General features: G+C 45.9%; 1 protein-coding gene across 2 annotated transcripts in view; it reads left to right on the plus strand.

Moving 5' to 3' along the window:
- KAZN (kazrin, periplakin interacting protein) overlaps window positions 1-20,915 on the plus strand; it is a 1,219,269-nt gene that overhangs the window by 703,360 nt on the left and 494,994 nt on the right. For both annotated transcript variants that reach the window (XM_032758995.2, XM_032758997.2), the window contains exon 3: window positions 3,521-3,761. In XM_032758995.2, coding sequence (XP_032614886.2) covers window positions 3,521-3,761 — 241 coding nt within the window. The remainder of the gene's footprint in view (window positions 1-3,520; window positions 3,762-20,915) is intronic.

Genomic DNA, 20,915 nt, shown 5'->3' on the forward strand with positions numbered 1-20,915 from the left:
CTGTAATCCCAGCACTTTGGGAGGCCGAGGTGGGCGGATTGCTTGAGGTCAGGAGTTCGAGACCAACCTGGCCAACCTGGTGAAACCCTGTCTCTACTAAAAATGCAAAAAAATTAGAGGGGTGTGGAGGCCCGCACCTGTAATTGCAACTACTCAGGAGGCTGAGGCAGAGAATCACTTGAACCCAGGAGGCGGAGGTTGCAGTGAGCTGAGATGGTGCCACTGCACTCCAGCCTGGGCAACAGAGCAAGACTGCGTCTCAAAAAAAAAAAAAAAAAAAAAAAGAAATATAGACCTTTTTGGTTTAAATCAAGTATACCCGCAGAGACTGATTGCAGACTTTCTATCTAAGATCTAGTCCTTTGGTGTGTGGGTGAACATAAGGACACACAACTGGAAAAAGCCCCTTTTTTCATGTTAGGAAAAAAACTGTCAAAAAATAAAATTCTTGAAATCCTAGGAGGCATCCCAGGAGTTTCTAAAGCAAGCTTCTTGAAACCTCAAAAGAGAGGGATGAGAAGGGGCTCAAGGAATGAGTCTTTTCTTTTCTCCTTGTTAGATTTGTTTGTTTTGATTTGATTTGAAGATTCTGGTGTGTGGGAATAATCTCATTGAAGAGCAAAATGAGTAACACTGGGTCAGTTTGTTTACTACACAAACACACTCACACGCATTCATTTACAGAACACTTACTATGGGCTAGGGCGGCAAGGATGCAAAGATGAATAACATAAAAGCCAGATAACCCTCCTTCCCCCACCCACAAGTTCCCAGTGAAGTGGGAGAGAGACATGTAAACAGATAAATTACTGTTTCGTCTGCTGAGTGCTATACCAGAGGTGTGAGTGTGCGCACACGCGTGCACACACACACACACACACACACACGGCCCTCTAAACAGAGCTACTCTTAACTGTTTGCTCAGAAGCCCTAGTTCCAGAACATTCCCATCCCCTTTATTTGTGTATTTGCATATATGACTTTTTGATTGCGGTAAAATTTACATAACACGAAATTAAGCACTTTAAAGTGAACAATTCAATGGCACTTAGTACATTCACAGTGTTGTGCCACCACCACCTCTGTCTAGTTCTAAAACATTTTCATCAGTCAGCACAAAGTAACACCCGGCACCTATTAAGCAGTTACTCCCTGTTCTTCCCTCCCCGCAGCCCCTGACAAATACCAATCTGCTTCCTGTTTCTATGGATTTATTTATTCTGGATATTTCATATGAATTGAATCATATGAATATGTGACCTTCTATGTCGGGCTTTTTTCAACTAGCATAATGTTTTGGAGCTTCATCCACGTAGTAGTAGCATGTATCAGTACTCTTCATGGCTGAATAATATTCCATTGTGTACTGCAATTTGTTCATCCAATCATCTGTTGATAAACATTTGGGTCGTTTCTGCCTTCTGGCTGCTAATGAACAGTGCTGCTATGAACATTCATGTACAAGTTTTTGTTTGAATATTTGTTTTGGACATATACCTAGGAGTGGATTTGCTGGGTCGTATGGTAATCCTATGTTTAACTTTTCAAGGAATGGCTAATATGTTTTCCACAATGGCTGCACCACGGCATCCCCCTTTTGAAGACCCACAAAGTTCTGTAGTTTCGATGCTCTCCCCATAACGTAACTGACAGACTGCAAAGAACTGAATCCCGGTTTGCAGATACACTAAGCAGTTCTAAGTGCCTCGGTTGGTAAGAACTTGTCTTAATGAGGTTAAGGTCAGGGTTCGATCCCCACACTGACCCATTAGCTGAGCAGAGTGGACAGAGTGAAGTATTGTGTCTTCCTCGCACATGCTCCACCATCCAATCCTTCCCTCTTGCAAAAGCTTGGTAGTGGTCACAGGGGAATGCAGCAAGACTGTTTTTATGGTTCCACATAAAACGGGGTAGAAGGCTATCATCGAAGGCCTCCTGAAGGCGCAGCAGGAAGAACTTGCAATCAGATGATTACTTTCTTCCAGTCCCGGTGTCACGTGGTTTCTGTGGGCCGCTTAAGTAAATTGCTTAACCCTGTGCAGAGCCTCAGTTTCCTTATCCCTAAAATGGGGATAATAATCCTCACTCACAAGAGATAAGAATGCATATAAAAGCACTCTGCACGCAGTTTTTGCTTGGCGCTTTTGGGCTTCCTCTAAGAACCTGAAGGGTGGGCAGCCTCATTCTTCCTTGCAGCACCCCACTGTCTTCGGCAGTCTGCTCTTTGCTGCTCTCCAGAGGTTGACTGAGCTGGAATGGTGGCGCCCTGTTGACCAGAGGGTTCCTGGCTGTTTTAAATTGTCCTATTTGCAAGGAATGAAGTTTGCTATGGTAACAAGGTCTGGTGGCTGGAATCCAGGGCCCCAGTGAAAAATGCAAAGCCTGTGGTCTGGGAGAGAAAGAGGAGCTAAGGGCATATCAACATCAGGTTACCTCAGTTCTTCTGTGAAGAGGGGATGGGTAAACTGAGGCAGCAGGGCTCAACTCTTCTGCTCCCAGTAGAAGAAAGGGAAGAAGCCCCATCGACGCCTTCCTTCTTATCTCTCAACCTCATCTCTGTCCCCGCCAATATTCAGCCCAGCTAAGAAGCTTAGGAGCTGGCTAAGGCTGCTCCTCCACCTGGGTGCACACACAGGGCTAGGGCTGTGGGGAGGCGGGAGCACAAGCGGCCCACGCCGAGGAAGATAGGCGCTCCCTCCGGGGGTGGGCAGCGCAGGTCTGGCCGGCGGGTGGGGGATGGAGAGTGAGAGGCACGCGGAGTACCAGCTCAGCTCCCCTCTGGGGATTTCGTATTTGCAGTTTAAGGAACCGGTGGAGCACGAACTTCACTCCTGAGCTGGCGCAAGCGTCCCCCTCCCCTGGAGATCCACCCCTGCTCCCCTCTGAGGCCCCCTTTCCAAGCACCCTCTCTTCCGAGCACCCAGCACCTCCCCAACCTTAGCACTGCGCGGGGCACCAGTTCTCCAGGGCGGGGGCTGCCCCACCGCTCCAGGGAGGGGACAGAGGGCCGGCCTCGGTCCAGGCGACCCCCGCCCCTCGCCAGGGGCGCCACCTTGGCCCCCTCCCGGCTGCCGCCCGCCGCCTCCGCCCCCCCGGGGGGTGTGTCTCCGAAGTAGGGGGGCGCTGGAGGCCAAGGGTGCCCCCAGCCGCCGACCCAGACCCCCTCCCGAGCGGGCTGCGAATGGTAGGCTCCATTTAAAGAGTGCCTGGCTGCGCGCGGTGTCCTTCTCGGAGCAGCTCTCGGCGCCCGCCCGCCGGGGTCTCGGCGATCGCTGCTCCTCCTCCTCCTTCTCCTCCTCTTTTTTCTCCTCTGCCTCCTCCCCCCGCTGCCTCGCCACCGCCGCGGCTCGGGCTGGAGGCGCCGCTGTCATTCCTGCGCCTGAGGAGCCGGCGCTGCCGGTGCCTGGGGGTCGGGGCGCGGGCGAGCCGGGCGGCGGGGTACCCAACAGGTAGAGCCGGGGTTGCCCGGCCGCGCCCCCCCGCTCATCATGCAGCTCTTTGTCACCTCTCTCGCCCCCAGGCCAAAATCCTGAGCATGATGGAAGACAATAAGCAGCTCGCGCTCCGCATCGATGGGGCGGTCCAGTCGGCCAGCCAGGAGGTGACCAACCTGCGAGCCGAACTCACGGCCACCAACCGGAGACTGGCGGAACTGAGCGGCGGCGGCGGCCCCGGCCCGGGCCCGGGAGCCGCGGCCAGCGCCTCGGCGGCGGGGGACTCGGCGGCGACGAACATGGAGAACCCCCACCTCGGAGCGCAAGGTAGGATCGCCCCGGCGCCCAGGGTGGAGGAAGGCGAGCCGAGCACGCCCGGCCTCGGAGGTGGCCGGGGACCTGGGGTCCCCCACGCCCGGGGCGAAATCGCTTTGCATTCTGGCTTGTAACCCTTTCCTCCCGGCGGTGGCCACCGCTGCTCCCCGGCTGGGAGTTGCAGGCTGCTGTCATTCACGAAAACCCGGGCGCAGTGTGCACGGGGTCACACGGTCACACCGGCCCCGGCCAGCCTGAGCGAGGCGCAGCCGGCGGGTCCCTTCCGGCATCAGAAAGTGCCCTTTCCATAGGCACCAGCCCCTAGCTCCGTGGCAAACTTTTCATGCCGGGGCCTTTTCCCCACCCCCCGCAGGGGTGAGTGGCACAGTTCCCCCCACTTCCTTAGGCTCCTTCCCAGAGAGAGCTCCGGGCTCTGCCGCCGTGGTTGGGATAGAGGATTGGACTGCTGTGCACTTTTCTCCGCGGATGCCAAATCCCTTGGCTCAGTTGCATCTGGACTTTATTTTCTTCTCATTTGAGGTCTCGCAGGCATTGGAATCTACAGATGCAACAGTAGATGCTCAGCTCAGCAGGGAGTTTAAATTTCTGCAAATATAAACACCGAGAGCACTTTCCAGGGGGATACTGTAGACCTCAAAGGTTGAGCTGTAGAGAAATGAAGGCTTAGGGTGGTGGGCTGCAGGGAGCCCGTTTGAAGGGACTCTGCAGTTTAGAGAAGAGAAAGAAAAAGACAGTTGGTTTGTGTTCACGTTGACAGAGATTAAGCTCTGAAACCCCCTGCAAGACATAAAGGCGGATGGGGCATTCCCTAAAATGTACTGTTTGGTTTCTGTGACTTAGAAAGTAAAAGGGTAGGCAGGCTTTGGGGAATTTGTTTTTTCTTTTTGCCTAATTGCCCTTTAAGAAACAATATCACTGGTTATTAATATCATTTGAATTGCAAATTAAACTGCTGAAATCCAGAACACGACAGAAAAAATCTCCAGTCCATGAGGGCCACTTGTCTAAATATGTCACTTGAAGTGCAAGGTACCAATTGCTCAGTGGCTCAGAATGATTTTCTGGTTCTGTTGTCATTTCAAGAGCTTCTCTTGAGTGTTGAGAGAGTCTGTTTTCCTAAGAGTCTGGTTCTCTCCATCAGTCTCTGTTTCCACCTTATCTTCCTGGGAAGGTGTGCTTTCTTTGATGTGAGATGTGAAGGCTGCCCACGTGCAGTTTTATGTCGAATTCCAAGTCAGATCTTAACTTGGTACTCCCGGAGCCTGTCGGAAGTCTTAGAAACTGGGGGGAGTACTTTGGTAAGGAAGTAGCCATGACGTAATGGTGAGAAGGTGTTGTGGTCCTAGTGCTTGCTGCAAGCTTGACATGTGGTTATTCTTGTCATCCCTTGCAATGTCATTGTGTGTGAAAGAACATTCTCCACTGGAACCTGTGCAAAAAAAAAAAAAAAAAAAAAAGGCAGACTGCAAGGTAATGCTTCACTTTTTATAGCCAGAGTCTCTGCTAACATTAAAAAAATAGCTAAGAACTGGCATTTTGCTAAGAATCAAAAGCTGTATAGTAAAGGACACTGAACAATGCTCGTTTATTTCCCACCGTCTGCCCCTTTCTCAGCGAAGGAAAAGTTAAGTGGCTTTTTATCTGAGTCCTGGGTCTGGTTGTAGACTGAGCAGGCTAAGGCAGTCAACGCAGTGATGATGTACACATGCTCAACTTGGAAACTGACATACTCGCGGATGGTTAAATTATTGTAGTAGAGCAACAGGGGGCTGATTCCTTGTTCTTTTTTCCTACACAAATGCACAGGACTGTGGAAATGAAAATGGCTTTTGGATCTCTTGGATATCCTTAAAAACACATAAAACCAGCAGCTCCCATATGCTCTCAGGACCGTGCCTGCCCATGTCAGTGGCTGTCTGTGGGTGGTAGGATGACGAGTGGTCTTGATTTCTCCTCTTTGTACGTTGGTATGTCTCAAAATCTTTACTAGGGGCACTTTGTGATTTTTATAATCAGAAAATAAAATGTTAAAAGGTTTAAGCTCTACTTGATTGTTGGCCACATAACCGTCTAAATTGATGTGCATTTGAACAGATGTGATGGTTGAAAAGAAAACAAGCCCCCTGTATAAGTTCAGTGGGGTATCATTTACTTGTCTGTAGCAACAGTACATGATACATTATTTAGCCTCTGTAAGTTTTGGGGATTTTTTTTTTTTTTTTTTTTTTTTTTGTGGGGGTTAGTTTTTGTTTTTTTTTTTTTTTTTTTTTTGATGGGGATGGGAGTTGTTTTAGTTTGTTTTTGTTTTTTTCATAGCCTGTGGCAGCATCCTTCTAGCACAGAAACCCTCTGCAGAGGTGGTCTGGTAGTTTATTTTGCCATTGCTTTCATTATCCTAAAAAGAAGCCTTGAGTTCTCACACAAGTTAATTTTAAAGTGCAATTGATTGGGTTCCACTTGATTCTTCGTAACACACCTCCAAGGAGGCTCCCAGAGGCTCAGCTCCTCAGGGTTTCTGACTGTTGTTCCAAATTAGTCTTGTGTTTTCATTTTGTCTGTGTTGGTGCAATTCAATGGGCCCAGACCCTAAGAGTATTTAAGTGCTATTGAGTTATCAGTTTTCAAATCAAGGTTTTGGATAAAACGAGTATCTTTGCATTTCAAAATGCAACCGTGTAAGTCATCTTTTAACGAAAGGGCATTATGGACATATTAAATGCATGCTAATGTAACTTTAATAATATTAGTACAAGTGGTTTTGGGAAAGAGTCACCTTTTGCTTCCTCTGCCAAGAGACTGTTAGATTCACTTTCAAATGTTTTTCTTTTTGTTTTTTTTTAATTCTTTTTTTAAATGAATGAAGCAAACTCATCAATCCATCATTGGCTGTTTTGTTCCAGGGATGACAACCAGCAGTAGGTAGGTTGGTATCCCCTTTTGATGAAGAAAACTTGGGTTTTCCTAGCGGGTTAATGCAGTGTGTCATTTAAACAAAATATTAACTTGGTTGGTACCCCGTGTGAGCTGGCATGGTTGCTATGAAACAGAATCTAGAAAGTGAACTGCTGAAAATCTGGGCTTTCGGCACTTCGGAGGATATTCTTTCGGAATCTGTGTTGAAAGAACTCCTGGCAGCCAGCCCATCTTGTCTCTCCCTCCTGCAACTGAGTTGGATAATCCCTAATGAGAATGCTGGCATACAGTGCAGAGGGCGTCCGTGCAGGGTGACACATTTCAGAGCTCCAGAGTCTGCCTTTTGGGTCGGTGGGGTCGCGACAGCCTTTGACAGGTGGACAGAAGGAGGCTTGGAAAGAACAGAGCCAAGCATTTGTTCCAATTCGTCTTGTTGTTGGTAGCCAGAGAAGGGATTTGTTTAAAGTAACATTTCTAAGCTGTTTTCCTCAGCATAACATCTCTGGGAAAATGTGTTTAAAGTGCTTGCTGTTCTTTGAGGGGAAAATGTAGCAGTTTGTTTCTCTGAAAATGTTTTATCATCTGATGAATGACTAATATTAGATTCAGTTGGTTGCTTTGCTATGCATAGAACAAAACAATTAAGTGCTATTGTACCCGATTCAAATAGGTGTTAACTGTATATAACAAAATACTTAATGCCCAGTAGGATGTATGCCTACTGTCATTAGTTTTCTTTTTTAAAGAAATAATTGTATTTGTATTCCTATGCAAGTGAACGTGCTGATAGCATCTTTCTTTGGTGTTGAGGACTTCCTGCCTACTGCATTTGTTAGAATGGGATGGGGGAAAGGGTCAGTTTCCTGTACCTTTGTACATTTCCATAAATACATGCAAGTTGTATTTTTCTCTCCAGGCATTAAAATAGGCTGTTACTTAAGGCCTGACAGCTCTTATCTACCATTACTACAACACTGGAAACTCTTTCGTGAAGTATAAATTACCTTTGGAGTGAATTGAATGTGTGAGTAGTCTGTGGAGACGCTAGACACTGTCGCTTTGCAAAATAAGTTCTGTCTTTTCGCATCCCCTTCTCAATTCATTCTGCCTCTGCTCTTGTTTTCCTAAGTAGACTTTTATCTTTTTTGAGAAAGAGAATTTTCAAATGGCAGAGAGGATGGAACAAAATGTTGGGGAATCTCGGGCCTTCTGTTAGCTTGCCACTAAGTTACAGAGCTCAGCAAGTAGTCTGTGCCTTGGTTTTCCAGCCAAATCAAGGGGCTAAAATCGAGTGTGTCTTTTCCTAACCTGGTAGGCTGTCATGGGATGGGGATTCAGACTTCTCCCTGAAAATTATCATGCGTGGTCACAAAGAGATTACTTACAGATCAGTACAGTGTGGTTGAAATTACTTATTGATTGGGGATTATTTACTATCTTTCCATTGTCTTTGGAGAACGCCTTCAAAGGACCTCTTAAGTCAAGTCTCTGGTTCTGGTTAATTTCATGCTTCCAGCGTGCACTTCATGATTTTTAGTGGTTTTCCAACACCTCTTTGATGCGCCCCAGAAGTCTGAGCTGATCTGACTTGTCTAACAGGAGCCTGGTCACATATCTTCCCAGGGTAAGGCATGATAGGCCCTCTCTCCCTCCCTTTACCCTCTTATGCCTCAAGAAGACTGTTGGCACTTTTTAGGAATCCTATAGGGTTATAATGTGTGACTTCCTGGCTGCCAGTGAGTTTGTAGCAGATGGGCTTGGCAGGTGGCAAGAGCTCATTGGAACTTTGCCTGCTCACCGTGCACATCATATGGGGCCCAGAAGGTCAAGCTTGGGATTTGGCCACATTCACTGCATGTTTTCTTTATTTATTATATATCTATATATTCATTCCTGGGCTATGTAGATAAGGACAGTGAAATCAACATGAACTCCTCTGTTCTTTCCATACCTTAATGGTTTGCCTAAACATTGGTCCCTGGCTTCTTACCCCTTGCCGTATATCAGGCAAGAGCAGAACTGGTTCTGCCTGCTGAGTCCAGAGGATGGGTTTTTAAGCGATGCTGAACGTGGAAATAGGTCTCAGTGTTTGGGCTGCATATTAGGGTGAGTAGCACACAATATGGCAGGAGTGCCACTGCCAGTAGTCATTGCACTGCCTTGGTGCCTTGAATTGCAGGCATCGTGGGTTCAGGCAGAATCGTTTAGGAAAAGACATCTTCCCCAAAGCCAACAGGGTGGCTGTCCACAGGGGCAGATCATACCTGATGATTCATAGCAGCTAAGAGTTCTGCTGACCCCTGTCACCACTCTCCAGTTCCCCTGCCACCACCCTCCAATTCCCCTGCCAGGCCCATCTCAGTTGTGGAGAAGCTGGAAGAAGATCAGGGAAAGGAATGCCTTCTTCCACCCCGTGTGGTTGCACGACACCAGAACATTCTTGCTTGTGTGATGCAACCTTGATCTAAGTGGTGGAGGTGAGGTTGTGCTCTGTGGGCACTCCTGCTACCCCTTGGAGTCCTAGGCTGCTGGAAACATGAAAGAAGCTGAACGTAGTTTTAATGAGTTTGGCAAGAACAACTGTTTGAGCAGGTGGCTGCTGTGTGGTACGAGATCATTGGGGCTAAATTTATTCTGCTGGCTTTGTTGACTGGGTCATGCCAGACCCTTGGGTCAGGCTTCTGAAAGGTCCCTGCCCCTTTACTCTCTGATAAATTGAGACCTCAGCACAGGAGCTCAGATAGAGCTTGGAATAGGCAGTCCTGCAAGCAGAGAGCCCCAGGGCCTCTGCCCACTTCTCCAGTCAGGCTGGAGAGCGGAGAGAAGTTGGGGAGAGGAGGTGTCCTGCCCAGCTCCCTTCTCCTCTGTCCTCTTCCACCACAGCAAGCGCTGTGGTACCTTTGTGGAGATGTAAAGCCCTTCCATTCCCAACGTTACCTCTGCTGTACAGATTGTGTGAAGTAATGAGTCATTAAGAACAGAGCGCCCTTTTAAAGAAGCTGATACTCTCCACTCGTCTTTGCATACCTCATTATTATTATTCTCAGAACTTACCTTTTGGGTACGCCACAAGACACTGGGGATTCTGGGACCATCTTGAAGCATGTAGTTTTTTTCTCTTTGGTCAAGGTGAATAGTTTAATGTAGCAGTAAATGAAAACTGGTTTCATTGCTTTGGTCAAACTTTTTAATAAATAATAATATGCACTTACAATATATCAACTACTCTGGCAAGTGCTTAACATGCATTATTGAATCCTGAGGCCAGCGAGGTGACAACTACAGCTGGCCCCCACCCAGCACAGTAAAAAATCTCTGTATAACTTTTGACTCCCCAAACATTTAACTCCTACTAGCCTACTATTGACCGGAAGCCTTATGATAACATAAACATAGCATAATATAAACAGTTAACAGATAACATAAGCAGTTGACTTACACGTACTTTTATGCCCTATGTATTATGTATTTTATGATTAAGTAGAGAAATCAAGTAAGCCAGAGAAAACAAAATATTAAGAAAATCATAAGGAAGAGAAAATATATTTGCTATTCATTAAGTGGAAGTGGATCATCAGAAAGGACTTCATCCTTATCATCTTCATGTTGAGGAGGAGGAGGAAGAGGAAGGGTTGGTCTCGCTGTCTCACGGGTGCCAGAGGTGGAAGAAAATTCACATATAAGTGGACCTGCACAATTCAAACCTATGTTGTTCAAGGTCAACTATCTAATGCTCGTTTTTCAAAAGAGGAAACTGAGTCTCAGAGAAACTAAATCACTTGTTTGCAGTGAGATAGTGATGACTACAATGAGGATGATAATAGCAGACTTCGGCATAGTGTGTACTCTGAGCCAGATACTGTTCTAAGTGATTTTGTGGATTAATGCATTTCAGGAATGCATTCGATCTTCATAATGACTTATTGGGCAGGTACCATTCTTATACCCGTTTTCCATAGGAGAAAACTAAGGCACAGAGATGACACATTTACTTGCCAAAGGGCATATGGTCAGGAAGTGACCAAGCTCTGGCTCTAGAGTCTGTGCTCTTATTCATTCCACTTTGACATCCAGGGTCACTCAACTGCCACATGACTGAGCTAGGAATGCAAACCCACTAGGTCTCTCTGCTGTTTAAACCTGTGTGTGCTTCTCTGCCCTGTCTCCTAAGTCTGAAGCATCCTTTGGCTTATTCCATTACGAAGGTTCAGGGAGCTGTAGCCCTGTCTCTACTCCTGATTAAACTCCTGTTTCCCTAGACTGGTGGTAGTTCCTGGGTCCTTATGGTAAAGTCTTATGCTTGAGAGATAGGGGATCAGCCAGCCTCTTAGCCATCAACTGACAAAGAGGGGACTGGATTCTGTTTGCAAGACTGGCAGCCCAGGGGCCACTTATCACTAATGAAAAGGACTATTTTGATCCTGGACTTGGAGCCTCCAATTTCTTGGACTCTGTGTGTTTCATCTCTCTTGGGAAGGATGAGTCCAGGCAAAGCCAGAATCTTGTGGCAGCCTTATTCTCCATCCATCCCATGTCTTTTCTTTTGCCTGAGTTCTCTCTCTGTGGCCTCAGTAGCCTCTAGCACTCCAAGACCATGCCCAACAAAGGACTTATTAACCTCAAACAGATACCTTCATGCTTGGGTTTCTTAGCCTCAGTACTGTTGACATGTGGAGCCGATAATTCTGTGTTCTCAGGGGGCCGTCCTGTGTGTTGTAGGATATTTAACAGCATTCCTGGCCTCTACCCACTAGATGACAGTAAAACCCTTCACACCCCAGTTGTGACAACCAAAAATGTCTCCAGAAGTTGCCAAATGTCCCCTTCAGGTCAAAATTATCCCTGGTTGCGAACTGCTTTTTATGCAGTGGTGTTAGGGGAGACTTCAGTTGTTAGTCTTGGAATGACAGCTCCGTGAGGTCAGGGAGTTTTGCCTATATTTTACTGTATCGCCACCACCTAGAACAGTGCTTTGTACATAATATAAGAGCTCAGTAAATACTTGCTGAATGAATAGATGGATGGATGAATACTAAATGATGGGGTGTGTGGAATTTGGTCTACTTTATACATGGTATCATGAGGATCATTGATTTCATGATAGATGATTTTAATTGAGTGCTTACATACCATATATCAAGCACTGTTTCAAATTATTTACCTATAATACCTCAACGAATCCTTTAAACCACCTTATGAGGTAAGTACAGTGTTTGTCATTTTACAGATGAGAAAGTTGAGGCACACAAAGGTTACATGACTTGCCCAGGGTCACCGAGCTAGCAAGTGGCAGAGCCAGGATACAAACACAAGCCAGTGTGATTCCAGAGACTGCCTGGCGTCTCCACCAGGATGCTCTGGAGCTTGGCATCCTTTTTCCCATTACTGCCCAAGAAACCGTTATTGTTCTAATGTTGGCATTGTGGCAATTGTAATTAGGATTTGCATGTCAGACACTAACTCATTCATCGTCAATCCTCAGAGTTCTGCTGGACAAAATATGCTCTGTCACTGCTGGAGAATCCGTAGCCAGCAAGGACTCCTGTCTGGCCAGAGGTAAGAGGACTGCTTAGTGCTGAGCCATGTTCAAATGTGAGAATCTCTTCTCTCTGCCTCATTGCTGGGCTGTGACCAAAGAGAATCGCAGAGAGGACTTGACCTTCCTACCTTTATGGGAAAGGGAACAGTGGACCCCAGAGCTTCTTAGTGGGGTTATGACTCATTTTTAGCAAACGGGATGTTCCAGGATCAGAACTGGGGAGGCAGAGAGACTTTTGAGATCACCCAAGGGGGCAATAAGAACAATAGCCGGTGTTCATCGAGGCTTTCCCAGACACTGTGATGAGTTCAACAAACATTTTCTCAATTTACCTTCATATTACAGAGAGTTAGATATTGTTATCCTCTCCATTCCACAGATGAAGACATTGGAACTTAGAAGGGTTAAGTTGCTTTTCCAAGCTCTGGAAGGTAGTCCACTAGTGAACAGAAAAACAGGGGATTAGAACACAGCTTCACACATTTGACTGACCCTGAAATCTGCTCACTTCGTTAAGACGAGAATATCCAGATGTCACTATCAGGTAGCCCAAAGACATGCCAGTAGGATGGTCTTGCTATTTTGCTTAACGCGTTCCCTTTCTCTTTTTTTCTTTCTTTCTGCTTCCTCCCTTCTCTCTGTCTCCATCTATTGTGAGAGATCGGGCACATAGTCCCAGAGACCACAGATTTAATAAGATGGGGACTGAGTTATCTTGGACTCACAGCCTCGTAGGTATAACTGACGTGGAAACATAATTTTCTAATAAAGGTCTAGATGGGTGTAATGGAAAAATAGACAATGAAGTGACAAATACAGGAGCCTTCACAGATGTGCATGACAATGGTAATATGTAATAAAAGCAGGCTGGAAAATACATTCATTTCACCACTAGAGGTTAAAACTGGCTGTGATAGATTATTAAAAAGTACAACTGTTTGGATAGATTGGAATTGGACACTGCAGAGAACAGCTACTACCTGGGACCTTCTCCCCCAGAGAAAGAGTGCATCTTAAGGAGAAGGAAGATGTGGATAATACTGGGTTTAGATCTTGAATAACAGCTTTTCTGTCCTCTTTTCAAAGAGAATTTAAAAAAAGATGTGAATTTCAGGACAGGCATACCTGCATCTTTTAAAGTAAGCTCACCCCTTGTATCATCTTCCCAGCCAGGTCTCAGACTTCTGGTCAGCTGCAACAAATGAATTCATTCATTTTCCTTGATTAACTTAAACATGGTGTATTTAAACCATTGAACATGGCATATTTGCTTTAATTTGGCAAGTGCAACTTGGAATACAGTGGGATTAATGTCATCTCTTTTTTTTAATCCCCACTCCTTCCATTTGGCAAGAATACGCTCACCATTTCTTGATGGTGGCAAGGTAGGAGAGTTAGAAATTTGATACTGGCCCTGGAGAGTGCAGTTGTGGGACCGTACAGCATGACAAATTTTACCTGGGAAACATGACCTGGAATTATATGTGTATTGATTATCTTAATTAATGTGCTCATCAACTAGATTGCTTTTCCTATTCCTATAAGGTTCACTGTGTAAAGCAAGAAAAAACAGGACTATTCAGTGTATCTTGAGATTTGGGAGTTAACAGAAAGACAAGGCTTGGCTGCCATTTTGTGGGGATGGTCAGCCTGTTCTCGGGCAAATGTACTCAGAGCGCCCTGTTTGCAACTTGACATGGTACCAGGCAGCCCTGCTGGAGCAGAAAGTCACGTTTAAGTTTTAATGGAAGTCCTGTAGAGAAGGATCGTGATCTCATGGTCAGCTTCCACAGGTTGGGTCATTCTCATCAGCAACTACAAAAAAAACAAAACAAAGCAAAACAAAAAAAACAACAACCTTGTTTAAACTCGGCTGGTCAAGACCACAGTTGGTTCTACCATGAGTCAACTCAAAACACACCCTCTAACTCTTTCAGTGTTATCGCATTTATTCTAAAACAAGAGCATGGTGGAACATCAGTTTACAGAGCTGATGCTCAGCACCCTTTTTTCAGGATTCTCCTGCATTTATTCACTCTTCCTCTTTTCTTGGCAATCAAGATGGCTCCTGGGAAGCGCTATAGTCTCTCTACCTAGACATCTCTTTGCAGAATCTAAAGACTTTCACAGGCATCCCAGTGGACCCTTCCAACTGGTCCACGTGATTGAGGTAGACACAGCAATCTATTTCTCAGCTCAGGAAACTGAGGCACAGCAATTTAAGTTGATTTGTCTAAGATTGTTGAGCTGCTTATTGAACCAACTTCCCCTCCCTTTCCCCACGCTAAGATCAGGCCCAGCTGCACAGTGTGGGAAGAGGACTGCCCCATAGCTCATGGCTGGGTGAAGTCTGACCTTGGCTGGGCCACTCCCTCTTGGGCATGGGCCACTGTGTCTTGTAAGGCCTGGATGGAGACACCCTCACTTGAAGACTGTGCCCTCATACTCTGAGCCTCCTGTCCAATGGGTGGCCCATGATGAAAGGGGAATCCATTATTACAAATGAATACAATTTTTTACACTAGATTCTTTCCTCATTTCAGCGGGGTTTTACAATCATTTGACTTCTCTTCCAATGACCTGGTTTTTTTTTTTTTTTTTTTTGAGACAGAGTCTCACTCTGTCACCCAGGCTGGAGTGCAGTGGCGCAATCTCTGCTCACTGCAAGCTCCGCCCCCCGGGTTCACACCATTCTCCTGCCTCAGCCTCCCAAGTAGCTGGGACTACAGGCACCCGCCACCATGTCCAGCTAATTTTTTTTGTATTTTTAGTAAAGACAGGGTTTCACTGTGTTAGCCACGATGGTCTCGATCTCCTGACCTCATGATCCGCTCACCTCAGCCTCCCAAAGTGCTGGGATTACAGGCGTGAGCCACCATGCCCGGCCCCAATGACCTGTCTTCTTAATGCCTGAGCTTAGAGTTTCTCCTCTTCTAGTTTCCCTAACAAGCAGTTAGGGATCTGTAAACAAGGTCAGGGATTATACCACGAGAATGTCCTGTTTATTTCAGTGGCCTAGATCTGACAATGGCTCTCCTGTGGAGAATTTTTTTTTTTTTTTTTTTTTTGCACTCCATACCATCATAATTTAGGATCTTTTACTCTGGAAAATACACCTGTGTGGAGACTGGTGGATGTATGTATTCTTTGGGTACCGGGGCCAGGATTTAGCAATCACGATAAATCTGCCTAATTTCTCTCTTTCACTATCCCTTTAGGGAGATCCCATTAGACCTTTAGAAGCTCTTTTATTAGGATCTTTGGGTTAATATGCAACCAAAATGTGTTGGTTTGAATTCTCCAGCTAACCTGATGGTTGTTTAGATGCATGTGGTCACTTTCGCTGTGGCTGTAACTGCCTGGACAGCAAGTGGTCCAACTTCATACCCAGATCCTGGACTCAGGTGAATGGAAGTTTATCCACAGATCACAAGCCAAGAGTATGGCAGAAAACTCAGGGAGATCGGAACGGGGCATTTTTTCTGTGCATCTTAGAGGAATGGAAGGGGAGGTATCAACCCAGTGGTCTCTGCAGTGCAGCAGGTAACCAGCTGAGGTCCACTGACTCCTAAGTGGCAAGTCCAGTGGCTGGGACTCTGATCTCTGTTTCAATTCCAGTGCAACAAGGAACATTCTTCTGGGTTTTCACAACTTCTGACAGCAAAACAGAAATAATAGACATTGAAGCTTCATTTGAAGATCTATTTATAATGGATTCTAGAAAAGTAGAAAGTATTTTTGAGGATCAAAATGTGTTGGGGCTTTGGAGTTTTAGGTTTGTATTACAATTAAATGTGTAAGATTATGCACCCTCCCGAGGTGGGAGGATTCCTTGAGCCCAGGAGTTCAAGATCAGCCTGGCCAGTATAGTGAGATGCTATCTCTACAAAAATCTTAAAAATTAGCTGGCCTTGTTGGCGCACACTGGTGGTCCCAGCTACTTGGGAGGCTAAGGCAGGAGGATCAACTTGGGACCAGGAGTTTGAGGTTGCAGTGAGCGATGATTGCATCGCTGCACCCCAGCTTTCGCGATAGAGCAAAACCCTGTCTCAAAAAAAAAAAAAAAAAATTAAGATTTCCTCAAACTAATGGATATTATAGTTATTCATATAGGCATAGATGAAAGTGCTTCTTGTTTTGGTTTGAAGTTCATTTTAGTGCTTCCCCTTCGTGGCTTCAATAGTAGAGCTAGTGTGGAAGTTGGCAAACTTTTTCTATAAAGGGCCAAATAATAAATAGTTTAGGCTTTGAGCACCATAAAGTATCGATTGCACTTCCTCAAATCTGCTGTTATAATGCAAAAGCAGACAACAGGTAAATAAATGGGCATGGTTGTATGCCAATAAAACTTTATTTATAAAAATAGGTAGCTCTGGGGTGATCATTTGCCAACCCTTGGACATGTATTAATAGTTCTCCTTTATTTGTCTCTAGCCCAGCTCGACATACAGGAGGAGCTTAATAAATGGTGATGAATGAGTGAGCTAGTGAATTAAACATGAGCAATAAAACTAGTAGATTATAGTGTTAAAGGAGCAAAAATGCGACGTTAATTACTAGGGGTGTTGTGGTTAATGGACAGGAAAAAGACATTTGCTGCCACTCAGTGGTTTGCGATGGAGTCACTTGCATTCAGCCTTTATCTCTGACTTCCCAAGACCCGTGCTCTAACCCCTGAGCTATGGAGCCCTTGCCTTCATCACTGACTTCAAAAGAACTGAGAAGGGACAAAGAATCATTGGTCATGGTGAGATGCAGGGCGGGACACTTGACATCTGAGCCTCAGTTTGGTTGTTATGAAATGAGGAGGTCACTTCTATCTTCCAGATAATGGAGCAAATAAATATGGGTTCAAGGGAATGAGTGAGGCCTGATTCAGATCCTGGTGATATGATGTAGGTGCTGTGGGACATTCCAGCTCTCAGCTTCCTCATCTGGAACATGAGGCTGATAACACCTCTGTGGTAGAGTGACTGGGCTGGTTTCATACAGGGGTCCTTGACCTCAGCACTGTAGACATTCTAGGCCAGATAATTCTTTGTTGTGGGGGTGGGGGTCTGTCCTGTGCATTTTAGGACATTTAGCAGCATCTATGCCAATAGCAGCCCCATTATGTGACAGTCAACATCATCAGATATTGCCAAATGTCCTTTTGGGGATGAAAGCATTCCCTGCTTGGGATCTGCTAGTTTAAGGGACTAACATACTGTGCCTGGCATGGAGTTTAGCAGACTTTGGGATTCCTTAGATAGAACTCTTGGTTATTAATAGTGCATCGTATTATTGAACTATGAATTCTCTCCCCTTTGACTTATTAATGAAACCACTTTATTTCCTTGGCTGATTTCTGTCTCCCAACGACAAGATTGGGTATTTTGTTCCAGAACCCGGGTCTTTCTCCTGAACCTTCTATGTTGCTTAGAATTCTTGCTCCCAGGAGGAGCCAAACTTCCTGTGATGTCCTGTTGAGTGTGCGTCCTAGCCTTTTAATGTACAGGTACTCTAGACTTGCATTTGAGGTTATGGTCAGTATCACAATCCAGATATCTTCACCACGAACAAAAGGGAAGGGTACAGACTGAGAAGCTCAACTCACAGAGGCTGGCAGGCTGAGACCGGGGATTGTACTCTGAGGAAACAGATCGTGTGCTGCAAACTCCCACCAACAAAATGATCATTTCCCTGGTGAGCAGGCATACAGTATTAACATTAGCCAGGGGCCAGTTTTCAATGGTTTAAACTTTAATCAAGATAGCTATTCCATACCACAAGTTAACATCTGGATTTCATGTTTCTGCCATCCATATTCCCACTGAATAATGATTCCTAGTGTTTTTAGTGAAGAGAGAAAGAAAATTCTGGCTCCTACATTTTAGTAGTCGTATTTTTGCTATCTGTTGGAGAAAATACATAAATGCAAAAGATTACAATGAATTCAGTAGCTTTGTCAAATGGATGCTGCTTCAGTATTGCATATATTTGAAAACTAATGGTATACACATGCAAGAAAAATAATTCATTGTGCCCATAGGTAGCAGGTTGGAGATGTGTGTATTTTGGACTTCTCGTCACCTTCTCTGGCCACCCGGAGTCTCTGCGGCCCACAGGTTGGGCCCGGATCAGTGTGGTGCTCAACAATGCGGTGCTCAACAATGTCAGGTGCAGTGAGGTGCTTGACAAGTGCCTTGGAAAACTATGGCCTCTGCCCTGGGACTTAGAGTCTTCTGCCGATTTTAAGGGATTCCTCTGTTCTTCAAACCCAACTCTGCCTCCCTGTGACACAACTGATTAACCTGTAATTTGGGCCCCGGGCTTTCAGAAAACTCTGCAAAATTTCTGCAGAGTGACTTCCTGGTATGAATACCAGAAAGCACCAATTATGGTCAGAATAACAGAACTGGCCCCATGCTAGATTTCCGGCAATACGATGCAATTGGCCAACTGCCATCACTAACTAGTGTCACCCTGCCTCATCTCCAGCAATGTCCTAAAACCCCTCAAGCATGTGATCCATCATATCATTTTCTCATTTATGCCAACACTGGATAATGGCCTAATCTCTCCAGCAGCATTCAGATTTATTAGAGAAGATGGCATTTACAAAACCATTTCCCTGTTCCTCTGCAAACACCCTAAGCTGTCTTATAATAAACCATTTTCTTTATAGTAAGCCTTCCTTTTAACAGTGGTTTATTCCCTGCAATTAAAATCACCTGGAAGAGTCCCAAAAATGGTTTTCATTTCTCTTCCTTCGTGTTCGGTTCATCTTTGGCTGGAGAGCTCCGCAGGACTTAGGAGAGAACATTAGAGAGAGGCAGAGGCCAAACTTTGCTAAGGATGAGAGCTCGGCAGCAGGACATGGTCAGTATGAGGCTGGACCCAGCCTGGGTGACCATCTGCTGGGCCTGCTGGCAAAGCACCTCCCACGTTGGGTTTAGATGTTCAGGAGAAAAATACATGCGCAAAACCAAATGTGATCTGGTTGGGAGGACTCTTTCGTTCATTGTGTTTTGCTTTCAAGATTGACCGCCAAAGAAAATGACAAGTTTAGCAGCCATGGTATGTTGTCATTTGAATACAATCCAGAGAAACATTGAGAGACAGTAATTACTAGGACAAGGGCCTCACTGGTTTTTGTATGAACGATTTGTTTGAACAAACTAAGATGCTGATGCAGGGAAGTTCGGCATCTATAGTGCAGGACAGAGATCTCTGGAGTCCATTGCCAAGTGCAAATCCTGTCTCTTAACACCTCCTAGCTGGGTGAGGCAGGCAAGTTGCTTTACTAAAATAGGCCTTGGTTTCCTCGTAGGGATAATGCTGGTCCTGACCTCCCAGGGCTGTTGTAGGATTCAGGTAGAATGTGTGTGATGTGCAGAGCACAGTACTTGGCACTTGCCAATTCCCCTGTAAATGTCATTAACAAATGTTCATTAGTCTCCAGTATCCCTACAGGCACTGAGGAAGGAAATTGAGTTTATTCTTTGATTTCTTTGTTCAGCTAACATTCATGAGGCACTCTATGATTGACAGAGCACCGTGATGAGCACCCAGGATACCCGGACAAGTAAGGTGCCGACTACCTGCTGGAAACCAGAGGAGGGAAGAGCAGCAGAGGAAAGCCCCATTGTGGGATCCAGAGACCTGGGTTCTAGCCTCGAGCCTACAACTAAGAGGCTAAAGAAGAGCAGAGTGGGCCAGGCACGGTGGCACTCAACACCTGTAATCCTAGTACTTTGGGAGGCCAAGGCGGGTAGATTATTTCAAGCCAGGAGTTCGGGACCAGCCTGGCCAACATGGCAAAACCCTGTCTCTACTAAAATACAAAACTACCTAGTGTGGTGGTGCACACCTGTAATTCCAGCTACTCGGGAGGCTGAAGCACAAGAATTGCATGAACCCGGGAGGCAGAGGCTGCAGTGAGCCGAGATCGTGCCACTGCACTCCAGTCTGCATGTCAGAGTGAGACTCCATCTCAAAAAAAAAAAAGAGGAGCAGAGGCGACGTCTCACTTCCACAAAGGCTTGTGGTGTCAACCGTATGGCCAAGGTATAGGGTGTGGCATCCCCACCAGCCTCCGCAACTTGCAAGAGGCATCCCGGGAAGCGGCTTAGGAACTGAGACACTGGTTCAGTCAAAATGAGGGCATTTGGCATTTGGTAAGACTTCTCTGAAGTCCCTCCCATTTCTGAATTTCTACAACTTCTGACTATTCATAATATCACCCAATCCATCAGTTCCACCTTAAAAAATTTCTTAAAGGACAGGCAGTTCGTCTTGGGGAGTGTGGTCTCACCTGGTTTGAGCAGAGGTGATGTCAGCCTCCCAGCTCTGCCAGAGACATGCGCAGAAGAGACACTTGAAAGCTGGGGTGGAGAGAAGAAGGTGGCACCAGAGGGAAGTGCCCATGTGGGTTGTGGAATGACGCAATGCCTATACAATCCAGGAAGGGACACTGAAGACAGCCTCATCTAGTCTTTACTTTGCAGTTGGAGAAACAGGCTGGAGTGCGCAAGTGAGTCTGCTGAGGCTATACAGCACTTTATACCAGAACCTGGGCTAGAACAAGACCTCTGGCCTCTTGGTCCAATTTGTGTTATCCTGACCCCCGAGCTTCCTCATGCGGTGTCCCAGCTGCTACACAGATCTGTGCTGCGGATCCCAGCAGAACCTTTGTGTGCCATAAACTTATC

The sequence above is a fragment of the Hylobates moloch genome, unplaced genomic scaffold, assembly GCF_009828535.3.
Source record: "Hylobates moloch isolate HMO894 unplaced genomic scaffold, HMol_V3 SCAFFOLD_9, whole genome shotgun sequence".
NCBI lineage: Eukaryota > Metazoa > Chordata > Mammalia > Primates > Hylobatidae > Hylobates > Hylobates moloch.